We start from the raw sequence: 23,746 nt of genomic DNA, 5'->3' as shown, positions 1-23,746 counted from the left end.
AGCGTTAAATTATTGCATAGTGTTCCATGTGATTTAGAATAAGTAACGTATGTAACACCCAAAAGTGCGTAAAGCAAAAAGGGTTCGAGTATACTCACAGCGATGATGGATTGAAGGGAGTGCTAGAGTACGTTTAGCCTGATCAGAATGATAGCACAAACGATAAGCGGCACGTAAAACGGTGCAAAGTGTCAGTGGATCGGACGGTAGTTTGATCGGGTGGCAATCCGTTCGGATGGTCATCCGATCGGGTGACCATTCGATTAGATTGTTACCTCGTTTGGAATGGATATGTTTGTGTATGATGGCTTGTGCTTTGAAGTTTTCGTTGTAGCATTTTAAAAACAGAGAAGTATCTCTACCTTTCAGGTCGGTCGGTCGATCGAACGGCTGTTCGATCGGGCGACAATCCGATTAGTAGGACACTTTAGTGAGAACAAGTTCACAACAGTTTATCACTCGATCGGATTGCAATCCGATCGGGTGGCAATCCGTATTGAACATGTTGAAAATTGTTTTAAGTCCCAACGTCACATGATCGGATGGTCACTCGGTCGGGTGGCAATCCGATCGGGTGGTAATCTGTTTCAACGTTTAGATCCTTTGAATAGTTTGTGAAATAGTTTAAGTATGGAACCAAGTGCAGCCCGATCGGACGGCAATCCGATCGGGTGGTAACCCGATCGGACGACAATCCGTTCCGACGGTCTGATCGTTCTAACACTGGTTTCTGTTTGAAGTGTTGTAGTTTTGAATGAGATGTCTTGATATCTTGTTTGAACAACAAGACCCTTATCTCGTCCCAAGTGACCCGACCGAACAGGAATCACCCTAGTCCGAACATTTCACGGTTCGAGTCGGTTGTTCATGTTTAAACCCGAAATCAACATCTCTCCCGGATAGAATTCAGATCTGGAACTAATGCATCACTAAGAATGAGTAGAAGATCAGAACAAGCTCCGATTCCATCGGGTTTGAGTGCATTGAGTGTAAAAGAGTTGAAAGAAAGTTAGGAAACCATCTTTCAATCCTTTTCTCCATGAATATGTTCAGATATATGCAAGATCTTTGTTTATTTATGTGGAAATCGTCCAGATCTAAGTTGTTCTTGGTGGATTGAAGCCAAAACATGAAGTTCATATGAACATCATGATGACGTCATCCTGTAACACCTCAAATCTAATGATTTCACGGTTAAAAGTTAAGATTCAAAAGATAGAAAGTTGTAGAAGTGCGTGTAGATCAAGAAAGTACAAGATTTAGGTTGAAAACTTACAAGAATCGCGAGAAATCGGAAGAAAAGTAGGCTGGAGCGAGCTGGTTGAGTGAGAGCTGTCAACATCAAGGGATGTTGACATATGGGGGGTATTTATAGGGTTTCCATAAAAGGAAAGGGGGAAAGTGGTTGGTCGATCAGGTGGCAGCGCAATCGAGTTGCAACTCGATCGGGCAGCGCGATCGAGTTGCTACTCGATCGGGTGGCAGCTCGATCGAAGTGCAACTCGATCGGGTGGCAACTCGACCGGTTGGCCACTCGATTCGAGTGTTCGGTGCGACGAGTTTTGCTGTTTCGATTCACGTATTGAGCGTTGCGATGCGATAGAGTTTCCCATTCAAATTACTTTTAATCCCAACTACTATATCTAACATATAATCATCATAATTAACTTGCGTTTAGCGTTTGCGATTCGATTGCGATTGCGTTTCGATTAATCACCACAACATAATATACATAAACATGCACAAGTAACACATAAGAAGCACACACACGTAAAACAATATCCAGAACGTATAATTCGAGTTGCGAGAGCGATTGCGAATAAGCGATAAAAGTGATAAAACATGCGATAAACATCGATTAAACCTCGAATATTAATAAGTACTCCACATAATATAACTAACGTAAAAGCATAAAAAGACTATCTACAAGTCAAAGAAGTCAAAACATCAGTTGAGCAAGGAGTGACAGATCGCAATTAGCAATTTTTTCTTCCTTTGACTTCAATCTTGACTTTGACTTTGACTTTCGAAACACAGGGTGTTACAATTAGCGCCAAGTCCCTGACTGTTATGATGACACGCGGCTCCATACAGTCCACCAACATAGACTTGATCCTCTCCAACACCCATATGTAGTTTTCTGCCTTCTCTACAGAAATTAACACAACAGCAACCAAAAATGACTGGTTTGTCGAAGTCATACCTACGACCTGCACAAACCGAAGATTGTACAAGTTTGTTTTGTAGGTGGTGTCAATCATTAGCACATGCGGGAACGCACACCACATAGTAAATGAAAGTTTGTGGATAAAGAAGATATCTTCAACTGCGTTCGTGGTCTCATTTTCGCGCATGTAATAAGTGAAATCTTTTTCGACAAGTAGGTTTTCGAGTTGTTGCATTGGAGATTCTCCGACCCTTTTTCCGGCATTGATCTTCTGAACATCATTGTGTACATCTTTCGGAATAATCTTTTTATCCGGGTTTTTTTCGTCATTGTACGCCAGATGCTACATTTTGGAATATCTTGCTCTACCAGCTGCTCAATCAGTCTTTTATCCTCCGAAGAAAGCCTTCTCACATACGCGTGACCCTCCAAGTTTTCAATAGGAGTGTGGTTGTGCCTCGCGTTCGTCACCTCTATCCTCAAAACACTTCCCTTTGATTCCGTAAACCCTATCAACTCAAACGGGCAGCCTATTTTCTTGCTACATGTTTTCCTCACTGTAGCTACACTCTTGTACTCCCCACCAAGACTGCATTGAAACCAATCCTTGAAATTACCTCCTCAATTATTCGACCTTTTAATCACAATGACGTAGCCATTGTCCTTTCCGTCTTCTGTACCCAATCCACCAACTCACCACGTGACGAAAAGGTCCGGTTTGTATCAAAAGAAAATATAATTGGGTAAGAGCCTTCCTCATCCTGTTCACCACCCTCTGGTCGGGATAGTCTTGTTGTACATAGCTCCGCTCACCACCGTAACCTTGGTCGGGATAGTCTTGTTGTACATAGCTATGCTCACCACTGTAACAGTGGTCGGGATAGTTTGGCTAATCATACGGATATTCAGCCTGAGGATATGGTTCACCTCCGTATCCGTAATTCGAATAGCCGTGTTGTGCGTACGAGTCTTCCACGGGGATATTCAAGTCCAGCTGCACCGTATTGTCACGATAACGAATGACAGATGCAACCTCCTCCTCACTCATGTTGTACGGGATCGGTTTATCGTACGAGGCAGAAATAGTGGTTCCCTCGTAAGAATCTGGAACAACGGACTCGTCAGATTATTCAACAAAAAGATAGTTGCTAAACCACGACATCGTATTTTGAAGAAGCGCTACTAAAACAACAAAAAACCCGAAAGAGTGAAACACGGTTTGCGATTTCGAATTTTCAATGAATATCGAATGCATGGCCAGCCTTCTTAAAAGCACCAGAATTTGGGGACGAAGAGCCGCGCTTTGGCCAAAGCGCGGCGTTTAGGGTTACGCATGGCACAGCTAACAACCTCATACAGAATATAACCTCGTATCACATTCACATCACCTTTTGTCTGGGAAAGAACCCTAAACGTCGCGCTTTGACCAAAGCGCAACGCTTTGGGGGTGTGGAAATAAGGATGCATGTGTAGGGATGGCAAAAATACCCGAGCCCGACGGGTATACCCGAAACCCAAAGAATTTGGGACGGGTAAACCCGATACCCGGCGGGTAATGGGTCGGGTATGGGTATGGAAAAAATATATTTCGCGGGTATAAGATTAGATGATACCTACCCGAATACCCGAATACCCTAAACTATATACCTGTTTACCCGAAATATATACCCGAAAACTTTGAAGTTTTGTATTTATTTTCATATAACTATAGTTTGGTAATCTTTCATCATTATAGCTTTTATTATTTGAAAAATGAATTTTTCATTTTAAATATATATTTTGATGGCAAAATTCATATTTATATGCTATGAAATACAAATTATTTTTTGAGATTAATATTATAATATGTTGATATCTTTAAATATATCAAATATTAACATGGTGATGATGATATTATGTTATTTATCATAATTTAATATATAATATAGATTTTTAAAGCACAAAATTATAAAGGAAAGTAAAAAATATATACATGAAAATCCCAACGGGTATACCCAATACCCACAGATATGCCCGATACCCGACGGGTAATGGATCAGATATGGGAAACGATTTTACAACGGATATAAGTATGGGATTAGCCATACACGACCCATACCCAACCCATTACAATCTCTATGCGTGTGTAAATATCATGGTCTTAAAATAAATGTCAAACTAGTGTTTTTCAATGACGCGCGTTGCGCGAAAGGCATTGGTGTTTTCGACCGACATCATTCTTCAAACGATTTGAGATAAACGATGCGTAACCAACCATATCCTGCATCGTGGAGTGTATTAAAAAGGGAGCAATTGGACGATTGGATGCTGGGCTAGGTGTTTCTTGGAATGCCCACGGATTGTTCGGGTCAAAACCACGATTATGAGGATTCATTTTTCGTATTGTGGTTGGATGAGATTTTTTTTTAAAAATAAGATAGAGATGATTATAGAAGAGGTGGAGTAGTTGTAGTAAAAAAATGAATAGAAGTGTGAGTATTTACAATGAAAAAATAATTTTTTTAAACACATAGTCGTTGGCCAACGGTTAGCCCAACGATCCCGTCATGTCATCTTGATAGCCCCGCCCAACGCCCGTGCTAAAACCCCCGGCCAAGGGGCCATGCCGAAACCCCCCACCCGGGATGGTGACTTGGACGTTTATACCCAACCCACGCCACCCATACCTTATATTCTAATATACACTAGATGAACTACTGCTCATTCACTTTCCTTTTTATTATATATATAGATTGAGGACTTTTAAACTACGAAAAAAAAGGATAAAATAAATGTCAAATTGGGGATAAAGGGACTTGAACCCTCATGATTTTTGAAATTGACCGAACATAATAGTTTAATATTATATGTATTTTTTAAATACATATTTATTTAAATTTTTCTATAACAAATTGCAGTTGTTAACTTTTAAAAAAAAAATCAAAATGCAGGGCTCCATTTTTTTCCTCTGCATTCCGACATAAGCAATACCGGTGTCCGTAATGTGGCAAATTAAAACGATTTCGAACGGATAATATTGGTATTATCATAACCAATATTCATTTTTTTAGTTTTTGATTGATCTAAAATACTTGTTGATGTCAAATGTTGATAATGTTAGGAATTAAATAAATACCGATTGAATTCTCGTCGCACAACACGAAAGAATCTCGCTAGTCACTATAGTTTTAAAAAGCATAAATTTTTTGCAAGAGTATTCTCTTCATACAAATTAAAATACTTTTAAAAGAAGATCCTCAATTTCACAAGTAGGGGTGTAAACAAGCAGGCCCACGCCCAGACCCAACTAGGCTCGACTTTGGCTCGTTGTGTTTTTATAAAGCTCGAGCTTGACTCCGTTCGAGTCTATTTATTTGAGCTCGAGCTCGGCTCGCGAGTAAACCCCAACGCTCGAGCTCGACTCGAGTTATTTTGTGAACAATCTCAAACGAGCTAAAATCTCGGCTCGATCTCGCTTCGATATCACTAAAACAAGCCAAAGCTAGGCTCGAGCTCGACTCATGAATGTTATTAGTTTAAATTATATGGGCCTAAATTGAAACCGACTTGGACTTTTTAGGATTGAGTTATAATCATCATTATCATTATATAAATATATACATATAAAAAAACTAAAATTTTATTTGATTTCCTTTAGACTTGCGAGCCTAAACGAGTTTTGTATTTCAGACTCGATAACTAAACGAGCTCTATTTCAAGTTCAGACTCGTTAAGGCTCAGCTCATTCGAGGTTTTAGTTATGCCGATCCCGAGTAGTTCTTGAGCCTTTACGCTCCTATCAAATAGGGACTATATATGTAATAAAAACAAACCAAAGGGGTCTCTATAGAATATAGATAGGCAAGTGGTTGGCTAAATTCAAATGAATCAATGTGTTGAACTTGAAGAGATCAATTGGTTGATTGTACGGCTTCACAATGTCTTATTTCCTGAAGCTAATTCTCGATTCTGCAAATCGTTTCAATTCCAGCAATTCAATCTCCAGCTCATCATCCAATTCGGTTTCAAGTAACGTGTACGATTCGGATCAGATCATCGTGTGCTCCACCGGTGAATTTGATCGGATTCCGATTGATATTTTTATCCAAATATTGAAATTAGTTGGACCTAAAGAGGCGGCTAAGCTGACAGTTGTTTGTAAGTCATGGAGGCTAATTGTTTCCGGTAATTTGTTGTGGATTTATTTCCTTCAGAACCAGCTCGATCCATGGGACTCTAAATTCTTCGCTGAAACCACCTTACGCTCCGGTTATCCGCTTCGGTTAGTTAGTTAGTTTCTGTTTCTGTCTGTTATTATAAATTTTTCATATATTGTTTGTATAGTTAATAATAATAATTCACCTTGATTGTTGTTATGAATATACCTGTGTTATTATTATTATTATATGTTATTGCTAGTTTGATATATGCTAAATTGCTAAGAACAAAGTCTGTGTTCTTCATGAGCAGGATTAAGTCAAAATGTGAGGGCTCTGTATGAAGACTAGTTTAGTTGTTAGGTACAAAGATGCCTATGTTGACCTTAACGATTGTTGTTGATTCTTTTAGATTAGTAACTTTTTTTTTTATCTGTATGAATTTTGATTAATGTTAGTTGTCCTGATTTAATAAGAGCTAATAAGTGGAGGAAATTTGATTTAAGTTGAAAAGGGGAAGTATTTGTTTTGTGGTTAACTTGTTTTATAGTTTGTGCTGATTGGTTCTCTATTTTGTTTATACTTTATAATACGTTGAGCCCATGGTTGCAAAAGTCGCTAGGCGCTCCCTAGTCAGTCGACTGGGGAGTAGAGAGTACTAGGCCTAGGCGGAGAGTACTCGGGGAGTACTCTGACATGTTTAATTATAAAGAAATTAGTTTTCGGAAATTTAATATATGTCAAATAACATAAATTTACTAATATTTATAACAAAATACATGAAAATGATATGCATTCTTTAATATGATAGGCATAGATATTATATTTTATTTTTTTAAGTCAAACTCGACCCGAGTTGACCTACTAGATCCGAATCTGGCCGAGGTTGACCATGTTTTATTGATTCCGAGTAATTAGGCGGAGTTGAAGAAAGTCGCATCGGCAACCTACCTTGTAGCGACTACTCGGCCTTGGAGACCTTGTTTTACTTGAGCCTAATGTTCTTGATTTGTGATTACAGAACATATCCTTGTCAGATGCAATCGTTTATGCAGATCTACGGCCAAAGAGCGCAGGTTCCTGGAGCCATCATCATTGACGGTATATATGCGCATTTTATGTTGTGTAATTGTATCTCTTATCGTGTTTATGGAAGTGGACGTATAGGTATTTCTTCGTTTGGGGGGGGGGGGGTCACTTTGTTTGATTATGTTACTCTCTTTTCTTTTCTTTATTTTGTGCACTCCATCTTTATCCACATTTTTCATACCTTCTAAATGGGACCCAAAACATGAAAGTGATGAATGCTCAAATTGATTGGTTAAGTATTAAATCAATCCTCAAGATGTGTATGCTTCAACTACATCTGCTATTATGAACATGTTAGTTGATTGTGTTCATGCTAAACTTGAATAGTTTTTTACTCTTATCCTCACTAAAGGTGGTTCTGGCTATTGTAAATTTGGTTGGAGCAAATACGATGCTCCATCTGGGCGGGCTGCAACATTTTTGGTAAGTGACATATTTCCAATATTATAACATCACTCTTTATTGATTTTTACGTGTTATAAAAATCTACTTCTTACAGTAGTGATTGTAAATGTAGGAATTTGGTAACATCGAGGCTCCAATGTACTCTAGGCTTCGTCATTTTTTCGCAACAATATATAACAGGTGTTCTTCGTTGTTCAGTTACATTTTTACACAATTTCAGGACTTACTTGCCCCCATTAACAAAGATCTGTTTTTTTTTTTTTTTTTTACTTTATCTAAAACTGAAGTTTTTCTTGATGTTACAACCTGCAGGATGCAAGTGAAATCATATACACAACCAACTGTTGTCTCAATTCCAATCACCCAATATGGAGGTATGCTAAATTTTTATTGCTGACATTTATATAATATTAGAATCGGCTTCACTACTGTTACGTTTTTAATATGTTCAGATACGCAATATGATAAAACGGCTAGACGGAAACTAAAAGAAGCCATCTACTCAGCAATGTTTGATATGAATGTTCCTTCAGTCTGTGCAGTCAGCCAGGTCTGCATCTACGTTTTCTTCTCTCTTTGATTTCATAACAAGAGTATACATTACATAAAATCCTAAATGTTATTGTTGCATGATGTGCAGGCAACTTTAGCTTTGTTTGCAGCAAGAAAAACTTCAGGGATTCTTGTCAATATCGGTTTTAATCAAACATCTGTTGTACCAAGTATGCTATCTCTTGCTCTTTTAATCATTCTACTAATATCGGAATTTATAAACAAAATCTTGTGCAAGTGTGAAGTTATTTTGAACCCTTTTAGTTTTATAAATTCTGATTTTATTGTCCACAGTTTTACAAGGTAAGATAATGTACAACGTGGGTGTAAAGGTTGTGCCAGCTGGAGCTTTAAAGCTTATTGGATACCTCAGAGAGCAAATGCAACAGAGAAATCAACGTTTTTCTTCGTTGTACACAGTGAGAACATTGAAAGAGGTATCTATCTTTTCATCAATTGTTGAAGTGAACATGAACGAAATAGTGATTTCACCATGTTATTTTTTCATATAGCTTGACATTATCTGGTTGAATGAACTTGCAGAACCTTTGTTATGTGGCTATTGACTACCAAGCGGAATTGCAAAAGGATACCGAAGCTTCATATGAAGTTCCTGTTGAGGGTTGGTTTACTCTTAAGCAAGAGCGTTTTCTAACAGGAGAGATTTTGTTCCAACCACATATTGCAGGATTGTATGTACATGTTTCCTCAATCCTTTCGTTGTCTGTATCAATTACAGCTGGCAATTTCGACCCCTCTACTAATAAAGCCGTTGATTTGGGTTGTGCTTTTAACTTTTTATCTCAAACGGGTTAAACAAAATATCGCTCAAAAGTCTGTTTCTTATGCGCACAACTTTTTCATATGTTCAAAAATTTAAATCAAGTTTTGTAATAATAATCGTAGGAGTTCAAAGGGTTTGCATCAAGCGGTGGCACTTTGCATTGAACAATGCCATGCTGCGGGATTGTCCCCTGATGATTCTTGGTTCAAGACCGTTGTTTTGGCTGGCGGCACTGCGTGCTTACCAGGATTAGTCGGTATAAATCAATATTTTTATATAAATACAATGTGATTCATAAAGTGATGGGGTGGTATCTCGATTTTTCAACTTTGTATTTCCCGCGTGCAGAAAGATTAGATAAGGAACTCCGTCTTCTTCTTCCCCCATCGATATCTAGTGGGATACGCGTTATTCCACCCCCGTATGGTGCAGATTCTGCATGGTATGGGGCCAAGCTTCTCAGCAATGTAAGTTATATCCATATCATCATTTTTATTAAATTTCACGCACTTTATGTTGATGATATGCACACGTTTCCTTTCAACGCAGTTGAGCACCTTCCCTAGTTCCTGGTGCATTGACAAAAAAGATTTCCGACCCAAGTCCAAAAGAAACTTCCTTTGGTAAACGTTGTTGTTTTACACCGGTTGAAATTCTAAAGGTTTTAATGATATTATACCAAGTTTTGAAAGGGATGATGAAGTTATACCATAACAATATGTATGTTGTGTAATAATATTGTTTTATACTAATAAGTAACGCGTGATACATTTATAAGTGTTATCTAAAATGTACATAAAATGTATTTGCGGGTCGATCGAACACAACTCGGATCGTTTAATCTAAACACGACTCTTATCTATTTTGCCACCTCTACTGGACCGAGTGTCCCTGGAACACGCTATATATTTCTTGATATTTTTTATGATCAATGTCACTTGCAACAAATTCATGGATCTCCCCATCAACCTCAATCAAGCTCAACCCTTGTGTTACCTCTAAATTTCTGTGTTGAATTTCTTTTCTAAGTTTATGTGCGCGTTCTCGTTCACCTCTATCTGCCAACAAATGACTCGCTAGCTTATACCGCTCACCTGAATCGGGCTCCAACTTAACTAGTTGCCTAAAAGCATATTCCCCTAACCTAAAGTCTTTATGGATTCTACAACCTGCGAGTAACGCACCCCATATAACCGCGTTTGGTTCTTCCACCATTGTTGAGATTAGCTCTTCTGCCTCGGCTAACCTTCCAGCACGACCAAGAAGATCAACCATGCACCCATAGTGTTCAACCGATGGTCTTATGTTATATAAACTCGACATTTGATTGAAATATAACCGACCCAAGTCTACTAATCCCGCATGAGAGCATGCGGTTAGTATGGCTACAAATATAACTTCGTTTGGTTGTGTTCCTTCTACGACCATTTCATCAAAAAGTTGAAAGCATTTTCCGGCAAGCCCGTGTGTTGCAAACCCGTGAATGATAACTCCCCATGTCACAACATCTTTCTCGGGCATACTTTTGAAAACTTCATAGCCAAACTCGACACACCCACATCTCGCATACATGTCAATAATGGATGTGCCGAGATTAACACTAATCTTATTTGTATTTTTGTTGACGTAAGCGTGTATCCATCTACCCTGATCCAACGCACCCAAATGACCGCACGCAGATAGCGCGCTCACAAGGGCCGACTCGTTTATTAAAACTTTAGAAGCTATCATTTCTTGAAACATGACTAAAGCCTCTGTATGCATACCGTTTCTAGCGTACCCTGTTATCATCGCACTCCAAGATGCAGAATCTGTTGTAGACATATTATTAAACACTTCACGGGCAACATAAACTTCGCCCCGGTTCATGTAACCAGTAATCACGGAGTTTTTTCCATGCACGTTCTCTTCCGAAAACTCAGTAAGAACGCGTTCCGCACAACCCATCTCGCCTGAATTCGCATACATGTTTATCATCGAGCCGTGAATGTACCCATCGGGTTTCTTTCCCACCTTAATGATCTGGGCATGCAGTTGCTTCCCTTGAGAAACGGCTTTTACGCGGGAACATGCTTTTAGAACATAAGTGTAAGTGTGGTTATCTGGTGTTAGGTTCCCCTGCAAGAGTTCATTGTAAAGTAAGAGTGAATCATGTGGACACTCAGCCAATGTTAAGCCTCTGATAATGTTGTTATAGGCAAACACATCAGGATAAGGTATTGTGTGGAACACAGACAAAGCTTCATAGATTTCACCACATGCCACATAGGATGCAATCAGCCTCCCTGCATTAACCCGTCTATCGATCAACCCCGACACCACCAGCCGGGCGTGCAATTGCCTGATTTCCTTAAAATCGGTACACATTTGCAGCAGTGTAACAGGGACCGGTACACGTGAAGAAGCCATGGTCTGTGCCACCATTTTTTGTCTTGCTTAGATAATTTGACTTGAGTATGTGAAGTCTTCTATTCATTCACAGCCATCCAAACATTATCCACATTATCAATAGACAAAAGAGTTTGGGCATGGTCCGGTTCGGCTGATTTAAACAAAAATTTTGCGCCGAGCCATTAACTACAGTTTCGAAAAACTACAAACCAAACCGGTCGGGTTAGCTGGGTCGGATGTGCCGGGTTTGGCAGTTTGATGGTGAACGTTTGGTTTGGCGGTTTTGAACAAGTATTTTTTCAAAAGTGTTATTTTATATACATGTTCCTGAACTGAATAAGTAAAAAAACAATAATAATAAATGTTAAAGGGCTTGCTTAGTTTACACGGCTGGTTTCAAGTTCTAAACTGTAAACCGAATTGTAAAATTGTCAAACCACATTGTAAACTTGAGCGTATACATTTCAAACCAGCCAAACCGACAGACTTATTTTGATTTAAACAGTTCAATGAACCGGTTTTCAATCTTTATGAACACAAGAAAACCGTAGCAATAAATCCAAAATGAGCCATTCTACACACATTTGTGTAAGATTAAATATATTACGTATTAATATTTAATCTATAGCCATCATAATCATTTACATTATAGAGATCAAAATATATTAGAACCTATTATTTAATTAGTTGGTAATTGTTGATGGACCATATTACCCTTAGTAACTAATTAGGTTTCCTCCTGGGTGCTTATATAAGGAGAGTTATGTGGAGGTTTAGGGGTTACTCAGATATACGATTCACACACCCCATTAGCCATAACATCATCACGAAACCTCCTCTCCATAACCGATACCCCTTTTCGGTTTCTAAGTCACCATCATCAGTCAGCACCCTAAGGAGGAACCAGATCAAGATGACAGGCATGTCGAACTCCATTACTGGATTCTCTTCTGCACTATCTGCTGTGACAGGTATGATTTATATTGTTTTCCTTCATGCACAAACAGAACTGAACCAACATGTGGTATCAGAGCATATGTTGATTAGTCAGTTCTGTTTTCGTATCCATAATTCTGGGATTGAAACTTGGAAAACGGAATTTTTTTTGAAACGTATGAACTTGACAGCCGGTTTCGAGTCATAAGAATCGACTCGAAATCATGATTTTCGATGAAAGGATTAATTGTTTGTTCACCGAATTAACTGGATTATAATTTTAGCCGAAATCTGTTTAGTAAAATTATTAAAATTCAGGTTTCGGGTTCCAGAATTTTATTTTTATGATTAGGGTTCATCATGTTCATGTGAAAATTCGAAAATTCTGTTATGATTTGGAATGATTTAGGATTAATGGGTGTTTTTTCCATGATTGATCTAATTTTATCTTTTAATTTTTATTCGAAACTGTTATTAGATAAACAGTTATTATTTTCGAAATATGTTGATAAAATTAGATCACTTTAAAACAGGAAATAATATCCCATAATCCCTTAGATTTCGAATTTTCAGTTATGTCATCACAATTAACAGCTGTAACAGGAAGTTTCGAGAACATGAGGTTGCTACTCGCAACCATGAGGTTGCTACTCGAGACCACGAGGTTGCTACTCGCAACCATGAGGTTGCTACTCGCAACCATGAGGTTGCTACTCGCAACCATAACGTCATTAGTCGAGACCATGAGGTTGCTACTCGCAACCATAACGTCATGACTCGCAACCATGAGGTTGCTACTCGCAACCATAACGTCATTAGTCGAGACCATGAGGTTGCTACTCGCAACCATAACGTCATGACTCGCAACCATGAGGTTGCGACTCGCAACCATAACGTCATCACTCGCAACCATGAGGTTGCGACTCGCAACCATAACGTGAGTAGTCGAAACCGTAGTTGCGACTCGCAACCATAACGTGACTAGTCGAAACCGTAGTTGCGACTCGCAACCATAACGTCATTAGTCGAAATCGTGGTTGCGACTCGAAATCTCATTATTTTAAGCTGTTTAAATGTGAACAAAGAAAAAAAAAAAAAAAATTTTCGGGGCTCCGCCCCGAACCCCGGGCGGGGGCACGCTGTCCCCCGCACCCCCCAGCGAACTCACCGCGGAGTTCGATCCGCGCTAACGGGTGGTTTGCTATTAAATTATTGGTTTTTGTAATTATTTAGTTAATTAATGAGGATCAAATAATGTTTTACAAAACCAAAATGGCTTTACTTGAATGAGCTTCTGATGCATCATTTCTGGCCAAAGCTGACTTGATGCATCTACTTATCATCCAAGTATTACGAAAGCTATGTTGTGTGTGCATCATAAGCATGAATGTCTTTATTTCTGGCCAAAGCTGATCTAATTCATTCATAGATGGCATACTCAACAAGTGCATAACTAAAGTGTTTGTCTCAATTTCTGGCCAAAGCTGATTTGTTACAACCACCTTGCACATATGCTTAAATGATTACACTTCTGGCCAAAGCTGTTTTGTCTTCGTTTAAGTAGAACTTTAAGTAGTCTATTATTTTGATGTTAGTAATAGACATATCACAACCTCTTCACATAATGATCCTTATATTAATGATCCTCAATTAATTTTTGTGATCATTTTGTCTGCCTTATTCTTAGTAGCCATATTTTTCTCACTATGATTTTCTTCTATAAATCTATATCTCATCCACTCTAATTCCTAAGCCTAAAATGTTTTGCTTTATTTAAAGTTTCTATAAGAATTAGCTCTTAAATTAAATCCTTGATTATCTCTTAAGACACGATAATTCTATTGCTCTCTTCTGATAAAGCACTACAGAAAAAAAAGTAGAGCATGATGATTAGGATAAATCGAATATGATGTCTCTCATGATAATCAAGAATAAGTGCTATCACTAAAAGTTATTCCAGATTAAGTTTTTCCTAAGACTAATCTATAATTGTGGAATAATTACAAGAACTCCTAAGGTGCATGTCTTCATTTAACTAATTATAAATTATATGGTTAAGTGGTATATGTGAATATATTATAATGTACAATACCATGACCCATAAAGTTAAGGGCTTACGCATGGAAATAAGTACATTTTCCAGTACATTACATACTAAGTTTTCATTTGTACAATTTGATGCATTATAAATCAGCTATAACACTCAAAAGTACCAAAGTATAACGAGTGTGTTGATAAGCAACATATGTACATAGAAATAAATGTTTGAAACTGGAAAATAAGATGTTATTCACCTTACAACCACTAAAACCTTAAGAGAGGATTGTTCTAAAGTCCATAGACAAATTACAAGTGCTAATCCCAACGTTAAGGTTCTTCAAGGGAAAATCTCACTGCATAATTATGTCATTAGACTAGGCATAAGCAACGAGACTATCCATTATTCTAAAGAGCAGTTGGATAAATTGATTAGATAGTAACTTACTAATGATATTTAAGTCTGATAATTTTAATATTCCAATTAACACATGATTAGTTGACTCTAGTTCCATACGTTTCCTTACCAGAACTCGACAAATAACTAACATGAGAGTTAGTGACAAAATTAAATGCTAAGACTATAAGAACCATAATGAACAGTCTTCCAACAACGCTTTTCGATACCTTATATATTCTGGAGATTAATCAGAATACAGTATCAAAATTAAGCAATGTTATGAAGATTGTGAGGTTTGCATAGTCAACATAAAGTCACACTTATCTTAAACTCTCCTCTTATTTGTTCTAAATATCTGGATAGAAACATTACTAAGATGAAACTAGATGATACCTTATTTTTCACAACCTTTGTCATCATGCTAACGAGAATTTGACAAAAAGGAAAATGAGACTTATAAATTTCATCCATTAGAACCAAAATTTATGAGAAATCATGACATGGTTAATGAGGATGATTTTTTTTTCTTATTTTAAGTGATTTTAAATCATGACGTTAAAGCCCTAAATATTACTTGGCTTAAGGAATAAGTATAGGTCCATCATAAGTCATTCATTGACATTTCGTGGAACTTATTCCAAATGGAATATTCAGACATAATTCATTTATCATTTAACAGACTATCGACTTGTATCTAAATTTTGTCACATATGGCACATGGTCTTAGAAGAAATCTATTCATATATATACTTAATAAGATTTCTATTAAAAGTGTCCCTAAGTTTTCTTATGATATCTGGACATTAAAGAAATCAAATAAAGTCTAATGTATATATGATAGGTTCCCACGTCACGTAGCTCATTGAAACTTCTCTTGTAGCATTCTAGAGATATTAAAGATCAGTGGGAGCATTAAGTGTCTTAATAATAACTTGCAATAGTTGCAAGAGGTGGGGGAGTGAAAATTTTACATTACCTCATAACTTTACACCTCTTGCACAAGACATCGCTCCATCACGACACTGTTCTATCAAACCTTATCTCCTTAAATCTAATGCTACTCTTACAAAAGTTTCATTGTTGCTTAATTGTGGGCGCACTTAGATTTCTTACCTAAACTAACATAATCCTCAACAAGAGAAACTACAACGATTAATGTCATTAATTTGTTTTCTCTATTAGAATTTGTTGGTCGTTAAGTATTGACCCTAAGCATGCTGAGTTCCTAAAGATTTCTAAGGTTAGTGGGAGCAGTCAAAGTCCTTATTATGACTTGCAAGGAATACAAGAGGCGGGGGGAAGAGTGTCATTAAATTCACTCCGAATTTAACTCCGATTACACCTCTTGTATACCTTACTGCACCAACTCTTACAAAACTTAGAATGAAAATGATAGCAACCAAACCAAGAGCTAATCCATAAAGCTGAAACTTTTAAAACCCAATAATCAACTCAGGAGGTCATCTAGGTTTAAAAGCCTACTAACTTTGATGATTACATAACCTCCCTAATTGAAGTTGAAATGGATTTTGGAAATGTTTACTGATCCTATCTCTTCAAATTAAGCCATTAGTGTCAATCAATCCTCTGAATGGAATAAAACAGTTTTCTAGTAAAACTGATTTTATGTGTTCTTATAATGTTTGGGATTCGATTGAATTACCTAAGAGTGTTCATAAATAAACCAAATCCTGACATAAGCATTAAGACACTAAGAAGCATGATTGATTGTCAAAGGTCATACTTAGGAAGAGATAAATTATCAAAGTTTTCTTTGAGGATCATCACTGTTCTAGTAGATTATAATAGTTTTAAGCTACATTAGATGAACATTAAAACGATTTTCCCTAATAAATGGCTGACACATTTACATGTTCATTAGATAGCAACCTAAAGTTTCAAACTGAAGGTTAAAGAACACTTTATTTGTAAGCCAATAATATCCATGTATGGGTTAATGCAAACATCATAATGTGATGAAAAGCTAACGTAATTATTTTCATCAAGAATCAAGTGGATTAATGTACCTACCTCAAGATGAGTGGGAGCAACTAAAATAAACTTGTCTATATAGATGACATTCTTTGACAAGCATATGTTACATAAGTCAAAGCATTGTTAACACAAACTTTGATATAATAAAACTCAGAGATATCTCTTACGTGATTGATATCATAACATACTGAGATAGACCCAATGGGATATTAGTTTCGTTCCATAAGTTTAACATTAAATGGGTCCTTACATATGTAACAATCAATATTGCTCTCCTATAGAGGATAATAGGATAAATGAGATTATTTATTTACGCTTTATTAATTAGAAGCCTTATGTAAGGTTAAGTCTATACTCGTTTAGATATTACTCATATTGCAACACACTAGATATGTCTAGATTAATGTGTAGCATCTAATGGAGTATTACAATATCTTTAAAAGAAACGAGAGACTACAATTTAAAGAAGAAGTGAGAATTAAAACCGGTTTATTACTCTAACTTTGAGATATTCAAAGATTATAAAATGCATTTTGGGTATATCTTTATGTCAGCAGACAAAACCTATTTCATGGAGGAGTCATAATGCACTGATATTAACAACCTAAGTTATAACGACATAACATGGTCACTAAATGTTGTTGGAAATTTAATCAGTGGACTCATAAGTTTATTAACTCCATATAATGTTTTGAAGAATTAGTGTGATAAAGTCAGCTACCATAACTCCTTGAACAGTAACAGTTCAAGAGGTGCTGCATTAAGTTTCGATACGCAATTAATTATTCGTTTATGAACGAATTGAGGAAACTAAGTTTTGTATCGAATACATTCATGATATGCTTAAGGATCCTATAACTGAAGGGCTATTACCCATAAGTCTTATTAAGAGAGCTCATAGACGGGTATTAATTAATAGTCGTGCGCAATTGCATATCGTACTATGAATGACTAAGTATTAGTTAATTTTCCTCAAGTTTGATTTTGTATGTCTGTTAGAATATGTTCAACCGGTATAATGGCATATAGACAAATAAAAGTTACAAATCAAACAAAGGGCTTACGCGTATTTTGATCATGATGATTAGGTTTTAAATTAAGGCTATAGTATGATTAATGGGGGTCCTGAGTCGCATAATGATTCAACGGCTGTATTTTTCTGTTATAGTACTTGTTTAAGGCTAAAATGAGTGTTAACTCCTGATCAGGCTTATCTAATACTCATAGTAAATGATTATTCGGCTAAGTGGGAGAATGTAAGATTAAATATATTACGTATTAATATTTAATCTATAGCCATCATAATCATTTACATTATAGAGATCAAAATATATTAGAACCTATTATTTAATTAGTTGGTAATTGTTGATGGACCATATTACCCTTAGTAACTAATTAGGTTTCCTCCTGGGTGCTTATATAAGGAGAGTTATGTGGAGGTTTAGGGGTTACTCAGATATACGATTCACACACCCCATTAGCCATAACATCATCACGAAACCTCCTCTCCATAACCGATACCCCTTTTCGGTTTCTAAGTCACCATCATCAGTCAGCACCCTAAGGAGGAACCAGATCAAGATGACAGGCATGTCGAACTCCATTACTGGATTCTCTTCTGCACTATCTGCTGTGACAGGTATGATTTATATTGTTTTCCTTCATGCACAAACAGAACTGAACCAACAATTTGTTGTAAATATATTGTTTTTACTGTATACTAATAACTAATAAGCAGTGATTACACACATATAATTTCATCAAGTGGCTAATTGATACATTTGGTTGATGATATAACATCAAAAAACTCGAACATACTTGGAAACTATGGAGAAACGAGCATGACCCGCTAAATCAACATGAACAAGATAAGGAACCCAACGGTTAACATCAATAATGACGAACCGTGGATGTTGGGGCTGTTGTTAGAATCAGCCCCGATAACATTGGTGGGTGGTGAAGCAGGGCAGATCAGACCGATTTTGTCATCCCGACACAAGTTAGCAAAGAGCCCTTCTGAATAGTTACCATAGGTATTGATGTAGCCGAACATTTTTGATGAACAGTCGTTTGACAAATCGTTTAAGTCAGCAGCGTATGGGCAAGCAAATTCTTTAAAAGCGTCACAACAAGGTGTAGGAGGGTATTGTGGTGCTTTGCAACGGCTTGTGATGATCGTGTAGTTCATGATCTCAAAGCTTATAGGGCAAGCTGCAGGTTGAAATTAATATTACTAAAAGCACAATTATTATCTTCTGTTCACTGTCTGGTTCAGCCAGCGTGGAAGCAGATTCTGGTCCGAACCGCTAACTATGGTTTTGAGAAAAAACAAGCCAAACAGTTTGGTTTATGTGGTTTGAACCAATACTTAATATTTTTTACAAAACCGCTACTTCGAATTATACCTTTTTATTATAATAAAGATGGTTAATGATTATAATTAGGGGTGCAAACGAGCCGAGCGACTCGCGAGCTACTCGAGATCGGCTCGAGAAAAAGCTCGAAACAAGCCGAGCCTTATCGAGCCCGAGCCGAGCTTGAGCCTAAAATAAAGCTCGTTTGCTTATCGAGCCCGAGCTCGAGTCTCGCATATGAAGCTCGTTAGGCTCGTCGAGCCTTATCGAGCCTTAGTGTAAACGAGCCGAGTCAAGCCGAGCTTATTCAAACGTGTTTACAAGCCGACCTCGAACCTAAAAATAAGCTTATTTAGTAAACGAGCCTGAGCCCGAGCTTCACTTATCGAGCTCGCGAGCCTAAAAAGTCTATTATTTATATTATTTTTATTTAATATATTAAATTAATAGATAATAAACGAGCCGAGCTCGAGCTTGAGAAAATACAAACAAGCAGAGCTCGAGCTTTGAAAACAAAGCTCGAATCAAGCCGAGCTCGAGCCCGAGCTCACATAAGTTAATCAAGCTCGAGCTCGAGCCTGATCAAGCTCGGGCTCGGCTCGGCTCGGCTCGTTTGCACCTATTTATAATACATACATAAACAAACATAACTACATATTCTAAAAAGTGAAACAGATAAAACAATAATGGAGAGGAACATGAAACCTTTCTTAGCCTGAAGAAGGTTCCGGCCGAATGAAGGTTCTGCACACACAAAGTGAAGAAGATTAGATTAGTGGTAAGAAGAAGAAGTGTATAAATCCAGAATTAAAGAAACAAACAAACCTGAATTAATGGAAACAGGAGGAGAAGAGAAACAAGTAGAGATGCAGCATAGAAGGAGGAGAAATGAGATCAAAATCTTCATAGCAACCAAAATGGATTTTGATTGATTATATGTTCTTCTAACAGATCAATGATATAGACTGTAAGTTAGCGACGACTCTATATTTATAGTTTAATCTCATTTTGTAAGTTAGCGACGACTCTTGCTTTATTGCCGAAGACTTTCTTTTTCAGCTATCAGGGCTTGATTATTAATTTATAGCCTTAGGGTGTAAGGAGTGGTTAAACACTTTGGAGTGGCAAACTAAAAAATCAACCAATGAGAGTGTGCCACGTCAATCAGTGAAAAGTGTTTAAACTTTGGTGAAAAGTGTTGGCAATGGTTTAAACACTTGGTGAAATGGTAAACTTTTTTTTAAAAAAAAAAAGGAAAAAGGTGTGATTGGTTGAGAGATGGCATGGACCCCACCCCACAACACCCTCTCTCCCATACACTCCCTCTCTCTCTCCTGCTCCCTCACTCTCTCTCTTCTTCCCGAGTCGGCAACATGTCACCGATTCGTTTTGTTTGCCGCGTCGCCAAAAGGTCGGCGCCGGTGTTTGCCGATCGGCAAACTGGTTTGCCGCACGTTGCCGAGTCCCACTCCGTATACCCTTATACAAACAAAAAATATCCATATTACAAAATAGCAACCATTAACCTTACTTTTCCACCACCAAAACATTTCATGGCTTTGGCTTGATTGGTGTAAATTTGTAAATATGTAGGTTGGTTTTTTGGTTTTTGGCTGCCTTGGTTTTGAGGCTTGCCGGTGTGTTAATGAAATTTTCCTTTCAAAAAAAAAAAAAAAACATTTCCAAACTAATCAACTCCCCACCTTTTTTCACCGTTGTCGGAGCCCGACCCATTTCACCAATGTATCTGACTTAAAAGTTAAAACTCTACTTTTTTTATTATTTTTTTCATTTAAAATTGTTTCACTCAAAATATTGCTCGTTTTCGCTCAATTGTCATTCACTTAAGATGCATATAAGTTTAACAAATACAAATATAAGATTGTTTCATTCAAAAGCAAAAAAAAAAATAAAAATAAATAAACCATCTTGGAGTCCAAGCAATCATCGGCTTCTTCATTAACAAAATCCCCTCTCAGACGACGTCGTTGCTAATTACGATGGCTGTGAGTGGTGGGGGCTGCGGCTGAAGCGTGAAGACGTGAGGTAATTTGAGCAGGGTGATATTGTCAGTGAACGTATGAAGTCAAAACAAAAAAAAAATAGGTTTAGTGACTTAGATTTGGTGTTGGGTTATTGATAGTTTGGGAGGGTGATATTGTTAGTGAACGTGTGAAGTCCAAACAAAAAATAATAGGTTTAGTGACTTAGATTTGATGTTGGGTTATTGATAATTTGGGCAGGGTGATATCCTCAGTGAACGTGTGAAGTCAACTAAAAAATAGGTTTACTAATAGTAATAGTAGCAGTACTAGTAATAATAATAGTAATAATATTAGTTTGGTTTATACAGCCAGTCCCAAGTTCCTAACAGTAAACAGGACCGTAAAACTGTCGAACCACACTGTATACTACAGAATTGTGTACATTTCAAACCAACCACACCGACGATTTTGTTTCGATTTAAACAGTTGTCGGTTTTCAATTGTTTATGACCACCCGTGTCTCCTGTATCATTGCATCTAGGACCACATAAATATCAAGATTTATTACAGATGACCCTGACTGCCAAACAACGACACAAGAAACTGTAATAATAGGTTCATAATGAGCCATTTTACACACATTAGTTGCAAAAATATCGTTTTTCTGTATACTAATAAACAATAATTATACAAAAAGAATTTCATCGAGTGACTATCTAATACACGTGGTTGGCGATATAACATAAGAAAAAACTCAACAAACTTACAAACGATCATGACCCCTTACATTAACAGGAACACGTAGATTATGAAACCCACAGTTAACGTCAATATTGACCAACTGTGGATGTTGGGGCTGTTGTTAGAATCAGCCCCGACATTGTTCCTTGCTGTTCCTGGTGCTAAAGCAGGGCAGATCAGACCGATTTTGTCATCCCGACACAAGTTAGCAAAGAGCCCGGGTGGGTAATTCCCGTAGAGGTTGATGTAGCTGAACATTGTTGAAGAACAGTCATTTGACAAATCGTTCAAGTCATCGGAGTAAGGGCAAGCAAAATCTTTAAAAGCATCACAACAGAGTTTAGCAGGGTATTGTGGTCCTTTGCAACGGCTTGTGATGATCGTGTAGTTCATGAACTCAAAGTTTACAGGGCAAGCTGCAGGTTGAAGCATATTAATATAACTACAAGCACAATATCTATGAGATTAATCACCTAACAGGTTGTACATTGCGTGGTTCTGCCGGTTTTGATAAAATTTCTAGGCCGGGCCGCTAACTAAGTTTAAAGAAACAACCACCCAAACCGACCAAACTGACCAAGTTTAGTGAGTCAGACAGACACTCCAATTTGGCGGTTTAACGGTTTGTTTTTGTTTAATAACTTTTTTACAAGAACATTAGCGTGTCAAAAACATTCATAGTTCATGATTATAATGAACATACATAACTACATATTCCAATAAAAATAAATAAATAAACTGAACCGTTAAGCCATCAAATTGTGAAATCTGAACCGTAAACTGACCAAACCGGGCGACTTGCTTAAATTCGGGCGGTTTTAACGCCTTGTCTCCTAACAGTCTAATATCAGACAGTGTCAAATTCAATATTCATGAAATGTAATCAACAAATTTGAGTTAAAATAAAGATCACAAACCCTAATTTACAGATCACTTAAATAATAATAATAATTATACTTCAAAATCATCCAATTTTGATAATCAAATCAAATCCGCAAGTGAACACAAACAGCAGACTAAAACAATAATCGAAACAAAATCAACTACAAATAAGAAGAAGAATTAAAGAACAAACGTTTCTTAGCCTGAAGAAGATTCCGTCCGATTGAAGGTTCAGATGTGAAGACACCATCTGCACACACAAATCGAAGATCAGAAGTTGATTTGACCTAAAAACAGTATAAAACCACAACTGAAATCAGAAACAAACAAACCTGAAATGGAAAGAGGAGAGGAGAAACAGGTGGAGATGCAGCATAGAAAGAGAAACGAGATCAACATCTTCATACTTGTTGAAGAAGTAACCATAATGGATTGAATTTAGGGTTTTTACAGGATGAGATACAGTGAGAACAGATAGATCCAGGATACGTGACAGGCAATATTGTTCACGCGGTGTGACGGATGGACTTTTTCAATCTAATCAGGTTGTGGTTGGTTTCAATAACAAATAATAATGATATTATTACTCTCACACTTTGTCCCGTAGTGAGTAGTGACGACTAGAGTTGATTTAACATACTCCGTTGCGGTGTTGATCAAGTCTTAGTTGTTTATACCTAGCGATATGTTTTAATCATATAAAAACACGTGTTTCGACGTATCCGATCTAAAGCATTGTGGTTACAAGAGAAAATGAATCGAACCTGAGTTGGTTCGTTTAGTGAGAGTCTCATCTTACAACTACACCACCCTTACCTTTGCATCAAGAGTTAGCGGCATCAAAATGTACAATAACTCAAATGTATATCATCGAATTAAAACGTATTATATT

General features: G+C 37.2%; 4 protein-coding genes across 4 annotated transcripts; 1 reads left to right on the top strand and 3 right to left on the bottom strand.

Moving 5' to 3' along the window:
- The first annotated feature begins 6,029 nt into the window (after window positions 1–6,029).
- On the top strand, window positions 6,030–9,916 carry LOC110890152 (actin-related protein 8). Its single transcript, XM_022137724.2, has 12 exons — window positions 6,030–6,428; window positions 7,325–7,404; window positions 7,745–7,815; window positions 7,910–7,977; window positions 8,110–8,171; window positions 8,250–8,347; window positions 8,438–8,519; window positions 8,644–8,786; window positions 8,893–9,041; window positions 9,256–9,389; window positions 9,482–9,600; window positions 9,683–9,916. Exons 1-12 carry the CDS (start codon window positions 6,085–6,087, stop codon window positions 9,758–9,760), a joined length of 1,428 nt encoding a protein of 475 aa, XP_021993416.1. The 5' UTR covers window positions 6,030–6,084; the 3' UTR covers window positions 9,761–9,916.
- Window positions 9,859–11,763, bottom strand: LOC110890151 (pentatricopeptide repeat-containing protein At5g66520-like). The gene has a single exon (XM_022137723.2). It carries the CDS (start codon window positions 11,555–11,557, stop codon window positions 10,007–10,009), a length of 1,551 nt encoding a protein of 516 aa, XP_021993415.1. The 5' UTR covers window positions 11,558–11,763; the 3' UTR covers window positions 9,859–10,006.
- Window positions 11,764–18,581: 6,818 nt separating this feature from the next.
- Window positions 18,582–20,292, bottom strand: LOC110890150 (GPI-anchored protein LLG1). The gene is made up of 3 exons (XM_022137722.2): window positions 20,072–20,292; window positions 19,952–19,990; window positions 18,582–19,103 (listed from the first exon to the last, which is right to left on the bottom strand). Exons 1-3 carry the CDS (start codon window positions 20,151–20,153, stop codon window positions 18,742–18,744), a joined length of 483 nt encoding a protein of 160 aa, XP_021993414.1. The 5' UTR covers window positions 20,154–20,292; the 3' UTR covers window positions 18,582–18,741.
- A 1,540-nt stretch (window positions 20,293–21,832) lies between these two features.
- Window positions 21,833–23,492, bottom strand: LOC110890149 (GPI-anchored protein LLG1). Its single transcript, XM_022137720.2, has 3 exons — window positions 23,187–23,492; window positions 23,048–23,104; window positions 21,833–22,388 (listed from the first exon to the last, which is right to left on the bottom strand). Exons 1-3 carry the CDS (start codon window positions 23,278–23,280, stop codon window positions 22,015–22,017), a joined length of 525 nt encoding a protein of 174 aa, XP_021993412.1. The 5' UTR covers window positions 23,281–23,492; the 3' UTR covers window positions 21,833–22,014.
- Window positions 23,493–23,746: the final 254 nt, after the last annotated feature.

The sequence above is a fragment of the Helianthus annuus genome, chromosome 11 (genome assembly GCF_002127325.2).
Source record: "Helianthus annuus cultivar XRQ/B chromosome 11, HanXRQr2.0-SUNRISE, whole genome shotgun sequence".
NCBI classification, from domain to species: domain Eukaryota; kingdom Viridiplantae; phylum Streptophyta; class Magnoliopsida; order Asterales; family Asteraceae; genus Helianthus; species Helianthus annuus.
Note: the sequence above shows the minus strand (reverse complement) of the source record. Positions and strands in the feature narration are given on the sequence as shown.

Bases quoted from the DNA above. Each gene is read 5' to 3' on its own strand.
- LOC110890152 (XM_022137724.2), top strand. From the start codon at position 6,085: ATGTCTTATTTCCTGAAGCTAATTCTCGATTCTGCAAATCGTTTCAAT. The intron at 8,172-8,249 runs GTATGCTAAATT...TAATATGTTCAG, and splicing joins TCCAATCACCCAATATGGAG to ATACGCAATATGATAAAACG. The intron at 8,348-8,437 runs GTCTGCATCTAC...CATGATGTGCAG, and splicing joins CAGTCTGTGCAGTCAGCCAG to GCAACTTTAGCTTTGTTTGC.
- LOC110890151 (XM_022137723.2), bottom strand. From the start codon at position 11,557: ATGGTGGCACAGACCATGGCTTCTTCACGTGTACCGGTCCCTGTTACA.
- LOC110890150 (XM_022137722.2), bottom strand. From the start codon at position 20,153: ATGAAGATTTTGATCTCATTTCTCCTCCTTCTATGCTGCATCTCTACT. The intron at 19,991-20,071 runs GTTTGTTTGTTT...TTGTGTGTGCAG, and splicing joins TCCTGTTTCCATTAATTCAG to AACCTTCATTCGGCCGGAAC. The intron at 19,104-19,951 runs GTTTCATGTTCC...TTCAACCTGCAG, and splicing joins CCTTCTTCAGGCTAAGAAAG to CTTGCCCTATAAGCTTTGAG.
- LOC110890149 (XM_022137720.2), bottom strand. From the start codon at position 23,280: ATGGTTACTTCTTCAACAAGTATGAAGATGTTGATCTCGTTTCTCTTT. The intron at 23,105-23,186 runs GTTTGTTTGTTT...TTGTGTGTGCAG, and splicing joins CTCTCCTCTTTCCATTTCAG to ATGGTGTCTTCACATCTGAA. The intron at 22,389-23,047 runs GTTTGTTCTTTA...TTCAACCTGCAG, and splicing joins TCTTCTTCAGGCTAAGAAAC to CTTGCCCTGTAAACTTTGAG.